Here is a 17583-nt window from a genome sequence, read left to right on the forward strand (position 1 = left end):
AGGTGAGTATACAATTTTTTTTTATTTTTACACATTTTAGGATGAATTGCAGGTAAGGGCTTATATATTTAAGCCCTTACCGACAATTCATCCCGGGCTCCCCACAGCGCATTGCTTTCAATGGAGACGGCTGTATTGCCGTCTCCATTGAATGCAATGCGCTGGACAGCTCCGGCTCGTTTCTAATGAAACGCGGCTAGGAGCAGATTTTCGGGCGATTTGCGGGCGACTTGCGCACACCGGTCACGCGATTTGCGGATGCGCATCTGTCATGCGATCCGCAAATCGCGCGAAAAATCGCCCGTCTGACTAAGGCCTTAGGCTGCATTCACATGAACGTATATCGGCTTGGTTTTCACGCCAAGCCAATATACGTTCGTGTGAATGCAGCCTTATATCCAGGAATCGTTGCGGAAATAAATAATGGTAAAGGCTGTTTGATCAGTGTTTTGCATAGCTGTTGTGGTGACTGATGCTGGCCATCTACAACGAATGAAATCTGGTATAAAAGGCCTGATATTGTGAAGCGTATTCAGCCACCTCTGCCCGTTAACAGAAGAGGAGTTTTCAGAGCTGCAATAAGTAACACTACACATATATCATTGATTTTCAATCCATTTCAAAGTAGTGGTTTAGTTTTATCGTACAACTTCACTGGTATTTCTTGACCTGTCAGAATGGTTAGGTCAGTTACCATTTCCTGTTACGTCAGTTACCATCATTTTCTATAGTTTTAGTGTATATATAGACAATACTGACTTAAACAAAGATCCATTTTCAAAGAAGATATGTATGTGTGGCATAATCTAATCTCAAGTGTGATACTTCATTTCACAGGAATCACAGTTTACGAATAATGTACCAAGAGCATTGTCCTTTTTCCAGTTACGTCAGTTACCAAAATATTTTTTCCTTCTAGTGCATAAAAGCAGTAAGTAGAAGTACATGTGGCACATAATGCTTAATTAACATTCATACAATATAGTAGCATTATATTAATTTCAATCAACACCTTTGTGTAAGGTCACAAACAAAAAGTAACTTGGAGGGCCTGAAATTGTTATGTCAGGTACCTCGGACTTTCCCGATAGACAGTACAGTTTTGTATATTTGTTCCTCGGTTTTATTTTTGACACTTGACTACTCCACCACCCCCCAAAAAATTTTTTATAACATATTGTTGTGTGTTGGAGTTCATTTTGAGATCGGTGAGGGTCCAATACTTGGCACCACCACCGATCAGCTGGTTAAAGAGGCCGCAGTGCTCAGGCGAGTGCCATAGCCTCTTCTTTGGCCTGTGATTTCAGGTTCATCAGCCACATGGCCTTTCTGCTGCTAAGTCCCTTTCAAGTAAATGGGATTATGCTGCAATACCTGACACTGCTGCTACAGGATGTACTGAGCTGTGCTGGATTTACAAACAGTTGATCCACATTATCCAGACAACAGATCGGCAGGCATGCCCGCCACCAAGCTAGTATTAATGACCTATGCAGAGGATAGCTAATTAATATTAAGGTCCTGGATAACCCCCTAGATAAGAAGACAGGATTGTGGACAGTTTGAGTGTTCTGTGTACTTCACTACTATCAATGTTTTATTTCAAAGATAGAACAGCCAATGCTAAGTCAGGAAGGGTGTTAATATTTTTCTGATGATTTTAACCCTCTAAGGACATGGCCCTTTTTTTAATTTTCGTTTTTTCCTTCTTACTTTCAAGACAACATCAGTTTTTACTTTTTCTGTTTACATACTTAGATGAAGGTTTGTTTTTTGCAGAACGAGTTGCATATAATTTGTTGCAAAACTAAAAATTTAAAGTATAGTGAAATGTAAAAAAATCAAAACACAATTCCTCCATCTTTGGGGAGGTCTTGTTTCTACGGTTGTACACATTGCAGCAAAAATGACATGACACCTTTATTCTGTGTGACAGTGCAATTACGATGACATCAATTTTATATAGTTTTACTTTTGCTGTACTACTTTTAAAAAATAACATAATCTTAGGGAAAAAAAAAACTATTTTCTGCTACCACATCCTGTAGTTTTCATTGGTACCATTTTGGATTTTGTGTATCTTTTTGAACGTTTTTTATTATTTTTTTTTCTTGGAGACAATCTGACCAAAAATATGCAATTCTGGCATTTTTTTTTTCAGACGACCACTGTAAGGGATAAATAATGTGTTGCTTTGGTAGATTTGACTTTTTTGGATGTGGTGATACCAAATATGCATTTTTTAATTATTATTATGGGAAAAGAAGACGGTTTAAACTTTTACTTCCCTAATTTTTTTCCCAATAATTAATAGAACTTTCTTTTCACTTATTTTTACTTTTTTTTGATCGCTTATATAGTATATTGCAATACCACAGTAATACATTATACCACAGTTTGACATGCACACTTCCATAGGCATTTATTCATGGTAGCACTGGGGGCCTTCAGAAAACCCTAGCAACCAAACATCCCCATGCAACTGTATCAGGGGGGCGGCCATTTGGGACTCCAAAACAACAATCGGTGCATTTAGAGGGTTAACAGCCTCAACCAGCATTAGTGCTGATTGTAACTGTTGTGTGCTATCACAGCTCATAATCCTATTCCATATAAATTCCCCACACCCAGGACATAAATGTACACCCTGTGGTATTAAGGGGTTAAAATGGAAAATAACAGTGTATATAAACACATCGGCCTTTAGGTATGTGAGAATAAAAAAAAGAAAATTGAATACTACAGGTTAAATGTCACGTAGAAACTAAATGGAAATTTTAGAAGTGACCTCTCATGTTTAACCCAGTAATTGACCAAAGCTTCCCATACATGATTTAGTATCACCGCTGGATGTAAGCATTATTGGTACTGACTGGAACCACAAATTACTTTTTTTTCCTGCTTGGCCCAAAGGCCTTGACCTATTCATCCTGTAGGCCACCCCAAGGCCCCATGTCAGTAGACATTAATATCTCGTATTTAAATACTTTCTGCATTTTATACAATAACTTATTGATATCAATGTTCAGTGATGCCTGCAAAAAGTGGTTGGTTGCTGATTATACACCTTTTACTAAAAAAAAGAGTGGAACAAGACAGGCAAAGAGTAGTAACCGTTGCGCTAAAATAGAATAAAGCTTTTTTGTAAAATCAAGTAATATACAATAAAGTACATCCTATAAGTAAGTTTACTGACAGCAAGTAAGGCCTATTCTATATAGTATAGAAATGAATTGTACAAATAGTTAAAAAAAAATGTACCTAAACACTAGTATCCCCGTGGGGGCTATCTATGACTCCTTCAGCAGTTCAAAGTCAATGCAGTGAAATCATTTTAAATAACAGTCCATTCTTTTATGACTTGCAGATTGCAATGTTATTCTTGTGTACCCGGTAGCGGTATATTTTTATTAGTTAGTGCTGTATGTTAGTACACATTGATGTCCTTGCCATAGGTATACGAGTAGAATGTGCCCTGTAGCCTGTTGTTCTTGAAGTTGGAAAAGATGTTGCAGTGCACATGATCTGAACAAGCACATACAATTGGTTTTCTAAACGCATGAAGTATAGCATTTAGTAATATCATCTCAGCCTTTTTATGTACGTAACAAAGAATTCCCATTTCACTCTGCTGGCTTTGAGTGGGAGCTGAATAACAGTTTGCGGTTTATTGGGAACAGATGCACTTGGGGATGCCTTCAGGGTGCCAGTCGTTATTATTAGACTGCTAATGTGCTTCTTCTGGCTGCTTCCCAAGAAAGAGGAACAATTAGCTGGCATATGTTAATTTTTGTTTCCCTAACAAATCTCTCCACTGACTAAATGTGTAAAACAAATCCACAAAGAAAGATCAATCAATGCTGTACACACCATTTCTCCCTATTAAAAATATGTTTGTCTCAGAAAGAATGTTTGGGATTTAGAAGGGCAGGTGTTGCTAAATTCCATACAGTAGCAGATGATTTTATTTTATGTTCAGGTGAAAGGCTAATACAAAGTGCAGGCAAATAATTATTACAAGTATGAAGCTAGATATTTTAACACTTCATGTTATGGAGGAGCGGGAAGGGTTAAGTAGGGCTATGAATCAAATTACCGGCACATTATGCCTGATGAATACCATTGAAATTATAGTTGTAATCATTGAAAGTGTTTCACTACTACTAAGTTTTGCTAATTAGATGCTATTTATGGCCAGAGAGGTGTGGTAGAGGTGACGATTTTTTTTTTTGTTGAAATGAGGTATGGTGGTTCTCCGCGGCATAAATTGAGGACACATTTTAGACCAGATTGCATTTATTCACACCTATTTTCCTTTTCTCTATTCTGACACCCACTTTCCAGGGTATATCAGCAATAAGTGACACTGTAATCACAAATTGAAAATGATCCTTCCAGAGGAATTGGCAAACTTGACATTTCATTATATTTGTTAACACATGCCACAAATGATTGTTAGTGAGGAAATACCATTTCCCTCTCCCCATCTCCAATCAGATTTAATTTGAAAAATTTCAGCCTCCCCCGGCTAATTTGCAATTAAGACAATTTTGTTTGAATATGTAGTAATGTCATTACCATTCCACCAAATTAGCAAGGAGACTAAAGGTCAGTGTAAGATTTTCCAGCTGGTTGGAGCTTCTCATCTGAGATTTAGGGCTATGAACAAACACTATGGCAGGGTCAGAATATGAACTTATTGAAAATCTTTTAGTTTTGATATTTTTTTTTTGCAATTTTGCTGGATTTTCACTTTAAATGATTATTAGTATAGTGTCTCTTTCATTTGAAGTGATAGAACGACTCCATGTTACACAATAGTCATCCGGTGACCTCTTATTAGATAAAGTCTAGCTATATTTTCTAATTATTACCGTTAGTTGCTCGAACGGATATTTTTAACGTGCTTCTCTCATTTGTGTTTTTCAGCTAAACCTGGTGTCTAGTGTCACCATGTCTAAAAACATGTTAGACACATCCCCTCAGAGCTTACCTCAAACCCCAACCACACCGACGGCACCTGTCACTCCACTTACCCAGGGACCCTCTGTAATTACAACGGCCAGTGTACCCAATGTTGGGGCCATTCGAAGACGACATTCTGACAAATACAACATTCCTATGTCCTCAGGTAGCCTTGCTTTGTTTGTAATGAATATGGATATGCATATGAACTGATATCGGCTTATTCTTTACTGTTTTTGTGTTTAGATTAGAATAATTCTAAAGTTAAACTTTCCATTGATGTGAGCAAAGAGTTACTATTCTTTCTTGGTTACATAGTATGTTGTACATGACTCCGTATAGTCATTTGCCCTTCTTTTATCTTAATAGAAATTGCCCCAAATTACGAGTTTTATAAAAACGCTGATGTCCGTCCTCCATTCACATATGCAACTCTCATAAGACAGGTAGGTTTGAGGAAATTTAACCTTTTATTAAATGAGCATACATTAATAGCTCATGACGTGACTGTGACACAATTGACATCTGGTCTAGTTAGTAAGTCTTTTTAATGTCACTATGCATCTTGTCTCATTTCAGGCTATCATGGAATCAAGTGACAGGCAGTTAACACTTAATGAAATTTACAGCTGGTTTACACGGACGTTTGCTTACTTCAGGCGTAATGCAGCAACTTGGAAGGTAACTACTTTCAAGCAGCTTTAGATGGCTCACATACTGCTTGCTGATAGCACAAGGACCATTTATTTCCATGACATAAGCAGATTAGTATCTGCGTCCCCTCTTTTTAACCTGCCTCTTGAATGGAATGAATTCTCTCTCTCAAAATGACAAGTGAAAGAATAATTTTGCCTCTGATATCGTTTTCTAATTTGGTGCAATTAATAGCAGAGGCTTGGCAGAGAAATGAGGGCCTGACACACTAATTACAGTGTGAGCACTCAATCATCAACACCTTTGTTAGTCGTACTATATTACTTTTTCTCTTGCATATTATTGGCTAATTAGTTTGAAAAATGTCTGTTTGCCTTGTGCAACAAATGGAAGCTGTAGGTTTTGTCTTGGTCTGTGCCTTTCGTACACATCATAGCTCATCATACCGACCAATTGTGCCACTGTAGTGAGGACCAGGGCTACTCAGCCGGAACTAAAAAGAAAGTAAAGTGAATATTATCCTGTCAGACCATAAATGCAGTTTATTTACTTAGACAAAAGGGTTCATCCATATCCCTGTCCAAACAACCTCATTGTCTGCTTCCTACCGGGTGCTAAAAAATGTTACTTGTGTGCATCTATTTCTGCTAGAGAGCAATGTCTGGGAAGATAAGGGTACTCAGCACCATCTAAGTGAACTGTTTTATTTTCATTTCAAAAAGCAGTCAGAAACATCAATTAGCCACAAGCCATTTCATACAAAAGGGGGAATGTTTGTAGCTGAGGAGAACAGAGGCGACAAAGCACTCATCAGCATACTAAGAATTTTCAACTGTGAGATATGCTAAAGTGAATTAATTTGGATTTAAAATGCAAATGAATCTGGCAGGCGATTACAGATATATGGGTGCGAAAGGTTTAGAATGCTTTTCATTTACAGAATGTTTAGAACTTATTAGCTGTTGTGTGCGTCGGCCAAATGATGCAATTGTTTTATTTACACCCTGCTAACGGATACACTTTGGGTTTAGTGCAAAATAACCTCACTAACTGTCATGGAACCTACTTAACGACTCTTTCAATAGGTAATATTTATGTTGAAGATTTGCATTTTCTTTTGTTACTCATTAGAGATTGTACAGAATTTTCTGTCATTTGATTTACTGAAAGAAATTTAAAAAGAAATGAAAGGTGATTTAATATCTTAGCTCGGTCTCATCTCCACAGCTCGGGGATCCAGCAAAACTCATTCTGAACAGCTTATTAGTTCTAACTATATCGCATGCATAATAAAACTGCTCATTTGCTCATTAATATTAAAATTATCATATTCCGAGCCATGGGCATTAAGATCAATCAAATCCTTGGATTTCAGGTCAGATGCTAGATCTGCTTATGCTTTTTTTTTCTTTCTTTTTTTTTTTTTTTTTAAAGAATTCTCCTCTTAAAGCAAGCCAGAAGCTTGTCTTTGTGCAAATAAAAAAGAAATCTTTATCAAAATTACTTTGTTTTATATGCTGGAAATAAGAATTAGGTCATTACCGAATTGACTTGATGGTACATTGTAGAATAAAAATATGTCAGATTAACAGTCGCCTTCCTCAACCAATATCTCAATTGCATTTAACTCCTTCATCATAGAACAGTTATTTAGAACGCTACTTCTGCCCACAAATAAGGCTAATATACTTACGTGTCACCATCACCAGCTGTTCAGCTAGATACACAAATGTTAACATTGAAGTTTGCTGCCTTTATGCGCTTGACTTGATCACAATGAATAATTTGCTGTCTGTTTTTAAGATGATTCACAAAAATCGGTGCTTTAAACACTTAATAGCAAAAGCCATAAGAGATAAAAAGCAGAAAAAAAGCTCATATTTAAGCGACAGCTATGAAGCCATTTTTAGCACTAGTTATTATACACATTATTAGATACAGCGAAGGTGTGGATCTATTGGTATCCTAGGTCTGTATGGCTCACATATCATTCAGATGAACCTGTAGTCAGAAAACATTAAACTGTAACTAGAAAATGGCATCTAATAACACTGAATAAACAAACTCTGTCATTTCATTATTGTGGGATGAAAAGAATGCCTTTGAGCTTATTTGCATAAAGCTTTGTGCAAAATTAACACTTGTCACTGTAGCCTTTTTAGCATGTTAATACCTCAAGCAGGACTGCTTCCTTTGGACATTTCATCTGTCCCCGAGTGCTTGATCAGGGACAGAGCTGAGCTGACCTAATTGTTCTGGCATTTTCAAAGATACTGTAATTTGTACAGATATTGCAATTTAGACCAGCTCACTGAAAGGAAGGTTCTGACATAGCTATTATTAAAATAGCTTGAAAGGTTCATATAACAGAGTTCAAGCAAGTCTTTTTTTTTTTGTTAGGTCTGTTCATGTTATAACAAAACTGAAATGTCTATTTTTAATTTACGTCTTCCCAATGAACAACTATCTGTGGACTATTTCACTCATGTACTTCCTCCTATCGTATATCTTATTTAGAATGCTGTACGTCACAATCTCAGCCTGCACAAATGTTTTGTGCGAGTGGAAAATGTTAAAGGGGCAGTATGGACAGTGGACGAAGCAGAATACCAGAAAAGGAGGTCACAAAAGATCACTGGGTAGGTTCGCATTAAAATTGTGACGTGTCATTAAAGGCTATGCCGTAGTGCGGTCCTGGAGTTGGGTGTTCATATCGGTCAAATATACGGAAGGCACTATGCAAGAACATGAAAGACTTGCAATGGCCTGATGAGTTCATGCCAATACACAGACTGCCTTCTATAGTGCCTGTTCAAGGTAGCTCACTAATGCAGGTATTTTTGCAGAGAGATCTCACTGCGTTTTGTTTATGAATGAACATAAACATTTACCTTGCAAACATATCTTGGCTTTTCAGACTTTTTTTTTTTAAATGTAATGCATGCACATTTACTGACAGCGTTAATAATAGTAAAAAGCCTAAATGAATAGACCTTTTGACTTGTAGAGTATAGAGTATTGTCGCTCTATGTATAATTGTCGCTAGAATACATTTTTTTTAAATGCTATTAAAATTTGCAAAGCGAAGAGTAAACACTTCTTTATTGAGATGAACAGCAGAATCAGAACATATATTTTTCTATGCCTGCATTATATGATGTGTTTTCTATTATATTCTGATACGTGGATAACATTTCATTTGATATATTTGCACATATATTTAATGCTGGATTTAAGAACATATGCATTTTTGTAACAATCTACATATGCTACATCTGTACTTTCCTAAGTGTTCCATGAACAGCGAATAGAGCATTTTTCTAGGGATTGCTGATCCCTATGGCACCGAAATAGACATTTAAGACAAAATAATGATTAGTTCTGATTAACCCCTATCAAATAATGAAATTTGTGTTCTGTGTTTGAAAATGAGTGCAGATGCAGAATGCACAATTGCTTAGAGGACAATGAGCTCTTTCATCATTTGAGCTCTTATCAACATGTAAAGTCATGTGATGAGTTCAGTTATGGCCATTTTATACTGGCTGACAGTCGTTTAAATGACTTCACAAGAGCTGACATCACCACTAAGGTCGGCAGCGCTCATGCAGAGTTTTTAGAATGAAAGGTTTCTCACCGGATCGCTGGATTCTTGCTGGCTTATCGCTCAGCGGTTCACCTATACGTAACAAGAAGCCAGCGATACTTTTGTTCGTTTTAACTAATTTTAAGCAAAAATTGTTACGTGCAATTAGGCCATAAGCTGGCACTGGTAAATATTGTAGATGTTCAGTATAAAGTTCATAAGTCATGTGTCAGGTGAAGCTTTATCAAGTACCATATTTTCCCATCTGTAACTTAGCCGTGGGTTTTAAGAATGACATGAAATGACTAAGGGCCCTTTTGCACGAAGCAATTATTGTTCAGTTAATGGCTGGATCATGTTAAACTGGAGAATAATAGTTTAGTGGAAATACGGCCAACGACGAATGATATTTCATTCACTTATCGTTCGTCATTCTGTTTATGCCGGCATAGAAAAACCTGTCGATAGTTGGCCCTTGTAAACAGCCAGCTGTTCATCTATGAACAACTGCCTGTTCACTCTGAATGGAGGCAGGCAGCTGGAAGAGATCTCCAGCGCACTCTGCCCCCATTCAGTGGGCAATTATCACTGTTGTGTGAAGGCACAGGAGCATTCATCATTGGGAGAACTGTCCTGCACTTGACAGTCGTCCCTTGTAAAATGACCCTTATACAGCAGGCACATTGTTATACCTTGGTAGGCTGTTACATCCCTGCAGTTTACAATTTGTAACTATGAACAGATGTTAAAGGTATGTGCACCTCATAAAGGTATGTAATGGATCTGCTAAAACGCATGTCATATATACAAGTACATTTTTATATAGTCATGTGTCCTTAACAGATCCAGTATCTACCCTCTAACAGATATACTTTCTAGTATGAGAGTTTGGATATTTTGGTGTAGTTTGCTGTGACATGACAACAGCATTTGGTTTTGTTTTCCCATAAAAACAAAATAAGAGTTGTAAGCACTTGATCAAGCCAACCATATAGATAGCAGTTTGAGCACATAGTTCTCAGACGGACAGTTTATAGTATAGCCTTATGAGAGGACTCAAATGTGGTATACAAATATGCCACAGAGAAATCCGTCTCAAAATCTGCATGCCTTACATGCGTATTTAGTTGCGGATTTGCCGTTGATATGGTGCATTTTTGCCCCAATTCTGTAGCAAATCAAATCCACACTAAAATCTGCATAATATCTACAAATTTTGATGCAAGTTTGTTTGCAGTAGATTTGTATACCATGTGTGAGTCTTCTGCAAAGTTCCTTCCACACGGAATGACTGTGGGGCGCAGAAGCGCCCGACAGCCATCCCAGCAATAATCATGCCTGTGCTTTTACACGGGAGTGATCCTCACTCAATGAACGGAGGCGGAGCGGGCTGTCCCACCCACCTCCATTCAAAGTAGACAGGCTGGCATTCATAGATGAGTGATGGCTTGTTTTTACAGGCCGATCATTGTTTGATATTTATGCCTGCACGATCCAAACAACAAACAAATTATTGTTCGTTCTTCAGATCATGCAAGCATTTACACTGAACCAATATTCAGATTCCCGCCATCCAGCGAGAGCCTCAAACATAATCGTTCAGTGTAACAGGGCCCTAAATGAATATTTACTGAATTAAATAGCAGGGTGTAATCAAATAACTGTAGTATATAGTTTCCTTATATTTTATTTACACTCAGGACGGATGTTTTAGTTAAAATACTCATTTTGAAATTGACTAGAGTAATGCTAAGTTTCACAGTGTTAATAAAATCTACTATCAATGCTACTATGATAATAATAATTATATCACACTCCGTAGTGTTGAGAGTACAGTGCTTACTGCTGATACATACAAGAAAAGATAGATATTTGCATTTACACAGGCAAAACAGAGAGATGATCGGTGTGTACACCCTGCTCACATGAGCTTACAGTCTGATTAATAACGGTAGTTGAAAGATCTGTAAGTGCATAGTTCTTACAGGGCATACACAGGTTTAGGAAGGACACTCGCAGGATTTCAGTATATAGGTGTTAGGTCTCTAGTGTGGCAACTACTATATATGTAATACAATTCAGTGATACAGTTACTGTACTATAACCTATAAATGTGTTTTATTTTCTGCAGTAGTCCAACATTAGTAAAAAACATACCTACCAGCCTTGGCTACGGAGCAGCTCTTAATGCAAGTTTACAGGTAAGATGATGACTTTGACATTATTTATTTTCCTATTTGTTTTATTGACTATGTCTTTGCAGTGTTCTTCGATAGTTTTACCTGATACAGTTGTGTAGCTTAGAAAGAGAAATACACTCTGGCTCTAATACTTATTGCTTTTGATGTGAAGTGGCAAGAAGGACACCCTGTGGCAAGTCCTGGAACACTCAGATTTCCACACAGTAAATGACTGCTCATGTAACTCTGTTGAATTAAACAATGTAGCTGGGGCAGTGCAACGCTTATGGATTATACTTACATTATTCTAAGTAATGTAGACAGATTAAAGATTTCTACAATGAGAAAAACGCTGCTAGTATCGATATTGTCTGCTAGCTGCGAAACAGCACGCACAGTGATCCAAACTTTCCTAGCTACATAGCACGAAAGATAGACTTGTAATGATTTCCTCTACTAGTTAGTTTACACCAGCTGTGTTGTTACAACACATAGTATCTACATTTCATAATAGAACATAATAGAATGTTGAGCCAGTGTTAACACATTGTTTTCCTGCTCACACTTAGTCATGAACATTATTTTCTACTCCTAAGCTTTCTACTTCTCCAACACAACCAAAATTAGCTACACCAGATTTGTCAGGCCACCTTTCAGCCCAACGTTTTGCTGAAATGAACATGCAGGTTAATGGGTGGATTTAGGCTGCCTGTCCACGGGCGTTGCGATATCCCACGGTGGATCTTCCCTGCGGGAGCCGCCGGCGGGGTGCAGGAGCCATTGACAGATATTTGCGGTGAGCCTATGTGACAGATAAACTCACCGTGTAGAATCACGGCAATTCGCAGCATGCTGCAAAATGCCAGCCGCGAGCGGAGAATCGCTATGATTCTCCGCTCATGGACAAGGGGGCTGCGCTTTCCATAGCAATGCTATGAAAAACGTGCACTGCGTTCCCTGCGGCCTGATTATCGCCGTGGAGAAAGCAATGCAAAAACGCCCAAGGGCAGGCAGCCTTAGACCAAATATTGCCTGTCTTTGGCCAGTTAAAATAATGTTTAGCTTTGTAAATAAAATGGTAGTCAGTAAAATGGTTAACGCTTCCTTTGTTTCCTCTTAGGCTGCTCTGGCAGAAAGTAGTTTACCTTTGCTGAGTAACACAGGTTTGATAAACAATGCATCCACTGGCTTACTACAAGCAGTACATGAAGACCTCAACGGCACACTGGATCACATTGACAGCAATGGAAACAGCAGTCCAGGCTGCTCTCCACAACCACACATGTAAGTGCAATCAAGACATTAACACTTTACAGTACCTTTGGTTGGTTATACGCATAAGAAACAGCAGTTTTACAACCTTGAGAAGCACAGATGTTGATATCTCTTCACAAATCTTCTCTTACATAAAAACCTTAGTTTACGGGCTCATTCACACGAGCACTGTGGGCGCGCAGTATAGCCGCATGCAAACATTGCGTCTATACTGCACTGCAGATCGTGTGAATGGGTTAATTTCAGCTACTTGAAGTAGTGTGTGATGCGTGTTATCCAGCTCCCATAGGAGTCTATGGAAAGCATGCACCAAAGATAGGTCAGGTCCTATCTTTGCACACACCATGGACCTTAGATGCAACCTTGCAGTCGCATGTCTTATTTTGTTAGGTGCGCAAATTTAAAGCGCCTAACATTTTTTGATCTGAATGCTTCTGTAGGAACCCATTGATTCGTATAGAAGTGCGTTCTGTGCTTGCCTCTAATGTGCGGAGACAGCACTCGTGTGAACAAGCCCTTATGCATGTATATGCTCAGGTGTCATAATGGACTTCTTAATTAAAGGCCCATTTACATGGGCTAATGATCAGACACAAGTGTTCATATCAACATTCATTTGTCTGATCATCAGCTCTTGGGAATATACCCATGATAAGTGGAAAGCTTGTTCATCGACTGATTAACTCCTTTATAAGGAGACAGCAGCACCTCCTGCCATGCAAATGTGGTTGTGCTGCCGACAAATACTATCTATATGGTGACCAATGATTGCATTAGTGATTATTTGTTCCCTTACTACCGATGTCTGCTGCATGTAAATAGCAGTAACGAGTGCTGATCGACATAGTGGTTGTCAATCTGCGCTTATTTAAATAGACAGAATCTAACTCTGTAAAGAGCCTTAAGAAATTAATATTTTGTACTTACTTAATTTCACTGAAAAGTCAGTGTCAATGCTGTTCCGCTCGCACATTTTCTGCCCACCTTACCTCTGACTTATTTAAGAGGACCTTCAGGTAAGTTAAGCTACAAAAATAATTATCACATGCCATGCAGATATCAAGCATGAATGTTCAGTTTTCCCATGAATCTGAAAACAAGTGATTATTGTTTTGAATCAGAAACATTTGTACATTTTCCTAAGGTAATGTATATGTGTGTGTGTTGCAGCTAAAGTCTTGCTGCCAATTTGTACAGTTATTTTAACTTTAAAGCACTTTGGGAGAGTCACATTCATGTTAATTGCGCATTTTTTTTTACCATATTAGACTATCATTTAAACTTGCGGCCTAGATGTATGCCGCTGTGGTAAACACGTCTCAGATGTGTGCAGCTGTATGCCAAACGGACACAAAAATCTTAAACATTATATTTGTGTCTTGCCAAGTTCGTTCTGTGTGGCTCAAGGGGCTCTGTTGGCCTAATAAATAGAGTTGATTGCCCTTTACATAGCAATACAGTCCCAAAAGGGTTCTAGGTATGCATTTATTGTACTAAACAGCAGTTACAGCTACAGCCCCACAATCATCATCAGAAACAAAATTGCTACATAGAGTACAAAGTGAGGGCCCGGTCAAGATCAATGGAGGCACATAGGCATAAAATTTGGCGAGGAAACACCTCCCCTTTTCCTTAGTGCAACTAACAATCACTAGATATTAATATATAATTATAGCTCAGTGAAGTTGTCCTTCCTAGGTGCTGAATATTGATGGCCATTTTTGGATGACTTGTAATAAGCAGCCGCAATCCTCCTCTATTACTTTTAAATTGGTGAAAGTCCCAAATCTGGTCGCTGAAACTCCTATATCTAGGTAGTGTTGGATTGAAGTTGACAAGGGCCCCTTCTGCCCTCCCTATAATCATTGTAATAAACTCTTAATGCTGCCCTTTACCCCCTTTTATGGGGCTAATCAAATATGAAAATTACTTATTTCATTATTTATTTAAATCTCCAACAATCACATTAAAATTGGAAAAACCCTCCAGAAAATGTCACTCCCTTTAAGAGTTTGTAGATTTTGAATTTATGTCTCATGTAAAAGTATTTGACACAGAACTTAGTTGCCTTCTAGTGCATTTTTATCCCCTTAGAGACACAACAATTTTTTTGCCATAAGAGCCAGTAAATCATTTCACTTTTTATCTTCAGTGGCTTCTCATATTTTGTGGGACGAGTTCTAGGTTTTATAGGAACTAATTTCGGGTACATATAATATGTTAAATAACTTGTATTATTTTTTTTTTTTTGCTGGGGCCAATGGAAAAAAGTTATTTCACCACAGATTTAGTGATTTATTCTTATTGTATTCACAGCGTGATATAAATATCATGTTACCTTTATTCTATAACTCATTACGATTATGACAACACCCAACTTATAGAGGTTTTATTATGTTTTACTACTTTTGCACAATATAAGTACTTTTGTTTTTTACAAAAACACTTCTTGTGTGGCGCCACTTTCCAGGATCAGAGCATTTTTATTTATCAGACAAGAGAGCAGTATCCGGCCTGTTTTTTGTGGGACAGCTTGTTTTTATTGGTACCATTTTAGGGCTCAGTCACACGGGGCGCATCGGCGCCCGTGTTACTGCAGCCAGCAGACGGCCGTACCTGAAGACGGCCGTCTCTCTGCAGCGCCAGGAGGAAGAACATGTGACCGGCTTCATTGCCGGTCATGTGTTCTTTCATCAGCGCTGGAGAGAGACAGCTGTCTTCAGGTACAGCGGCCTTCTAACTGTCAGTCACACGGGTGCATTGGCGCTGGTGTACGGGTGCCAATGCGGCCATGTGACTGAGCTCTTAAGGTGTAAACAATTTTTTTTTATTATTTTTTATTCCTGTTTAGGGAAAGCAAGATAATCAGAAAACAGCTATTTTGCATTTTTTAAATGGAATTTTCTTTGCTTCATAAATAATGTAATATTTTATAGTATAGGTTGTTATTAGAGATGAGCGAACGTACTCGGTAAGGGCGATTTCGCAATCGAGCACTGTGATTTTCGAGTACTTCACTACTCGGGTGAAAAGTACTCGGGTGCGCTGTGGGGGGTTGCAGAGGGGAGTGGGGGGTAGCAGCGGGGAACAGGGGGGAGCCCTCTCTCTCTCCCTCTCCCCCCCACTCCTCGCTGCAACCCCCCGCTCACCCACAGCGCACCCGAGTACTTTTCACCCGAGTAGTGAAGTACTCGAAAATTGCGGTGCTCGATTGCGAAATCGCCCCTACCGAGTACGTTCGCTCATCTCTAGTTGTTATAGATGTGGCAATATCAATTATGTGTGGAGTTTTGTGGTGTTCTTTTAATTTTTTTCAATATTTAAAGCCTTGTGTAAGGGGGAAAATTTTTTACATTTTTTTCTGTGGAAATGTTTAGATGCAATAGTCAGCAATGACTGCAGCATCTGCTGGGTTAAACTGTCTAGAGGGGTGATTTAATGAGCAAGTCCTCATCATTTCACTCCTTTTCTGGAAAAAAACATAAATGGGACAATCAGAGACCAAATATTCTCTCTGATAAGAGGGGGTGTAAACACCATAAACAAAAATTCATGTCACCTGCTGCTGTGAGATATACAGAAGACTCACAGATCTTCTTCTGTTACTACTGGTCTCCCCTCCCCCTCTTTCCTCTGCACACACTTAAAATGACAGCTGTAAATTCAGTATTTCCAACTCAAATTCAAACTGCTGTAATTCTCGTTCTATAGGGTCTTTAAAATCACACCTAAAGCACTCTAGTAGCCCTGATATATTCAGAGCTACAGCTGTTTAAAGTAGAATGAGCTTTTTTCATTCTAAAGTGTAATGTCCTTTTCCTGCAGAATGAAGAGAGCTCATCCAAAACTTCTGGGGGGATTATGCATCCAAGCATTGTTCTATAGAATTTTTCTTTCTCTTTTTATTGAGAAATCAGCGTACAGATGTGTGCTTTATACTACCCTTATCCATAAACCCTACTATGGCACAGATATAACGAAATGAGGAAGTTACTAAAGATGTCTTTCTACAAACTTGAGCAGAGAGCTGCTGAAAAGATTGCATCTCCGATTGGAGGACCCAGACCACCATTATATTTTATACAAAGTTTGAAACGAATATGAAGAAAAAACAAAAGTACTCTATGCAGTGCTTACTATCACACATACTATCCCTAACAATTTACATTTGCTCAGCTACAGATCTAGTAGGCGTCAAACAAATGTTCTGCGGGCTAAATCTATTTATTTAATGCTCCAAACCTTTGTTTGGCACTTTACACTATTTGGGTAGCCAGTTGCAATCTATTGACTGTCTGGCTACACAAATAGTGTAAGGATGCTACGTTAATTCCGCAGTGCGCCATGAGAATCAAGTTAAAAACTGATACACCTATATAAATATCGCCCATGTCTTCCTGAAAAAAATTGTTACTATTTCTCATATGTGTTATGAGCACAGTCTGCAATGTATGATAGGGAATAGTCACTGATAAGTATGCAGAACTAATACTGAAGTGTTATAAAATATCCTTGTAGAGATACTGTTTTAAAGAGGACCTGCCATATTTCCCGAAATGTCTGTTTTTAACAAATACTTCAGTTTTCCATTAAAACACAATGTTGGAGCATCTTTTCTTAAAACTTTGCATTATGCTATTCCTCTGTTATTCTCCTTAGAAATATATGAATAAATTGACAACAAGGTGTTACCATGGCCCTTGTCAAAAAGGTGTGTCCCTGCACAGTTTGATAATGTCAGCTTTTATTGGACAGTGATATAGTGTCTGGACACACCTCCAACTGAGAACATCTACCTATCAATTTATTCATAAATTCCTAGTAGAAAGAATAGGGCAAGGTTCTAGGAGAAGATGTTTCAGAATCGTTATGGGAAATATAATTATTTAATTATTGACTAAAACATTCAAGCCAGGAGAATGA

General features: G+C 38.2%; 1 protein-coding gene across 14 annotated transcripts in view; it reads left to right on the top strand.

Annotated features, from left to right (window-relative positions):
* Nucleotides 1-17583, top strand: part of FOXP2 (forkhead box P2) — a 275679-nt gene that overhangs the window by 221348 nt on the left and 36748 nt on the right. For all 14 annotated transcript variants that reach the window (XM_066591788.1, XM_066591786.1, XM_066591795.1 and 11 more), the window contains 6 exons: nucleotides 4930-5131; nucleotides 5335-5411; nucleotides 5545-5646; nucleotides 8137-8258; nucleotides 11337-11406; nucleotides 12506-12669. In XM_066591788.1, coding sequence (XP_066447885.1) covers nucleotides 4930-5131; nucleotides 5335-5411; nucleotides 5545-5646; nucleotides 8137-8258; nucleotides 11337-11406; nucleotides 12506-12669 — 737 coding nt within the window. The remainder of the gene's footprint in view (nucleotides 1-4929; nucleotides 5132-5334; nucleotides 5412-5544; nucleotides 5647-8136; nucleotides 8259-11336; nucleotides 11407-12505; nucleotides 12670-17583) is intronic.

The sequence above is a fragment of the Eleutherodactylus coqui genome, chromosome 2 (assembly GCF_035609145.1).
Source record: "Eleutherodactylus coqui strain aEleCoq1 chromosome 2, aEleCoq1.hap1, whole genome shotgun sequence".
Classification (NCBI taxonomy): domain Eukaryota; kingdom Metazoa; phylum Chordata; class Amphibia; order Anura; family Eleutherodactylidae; genus Eleutherodactylus; species Eleutherodactylus coqui.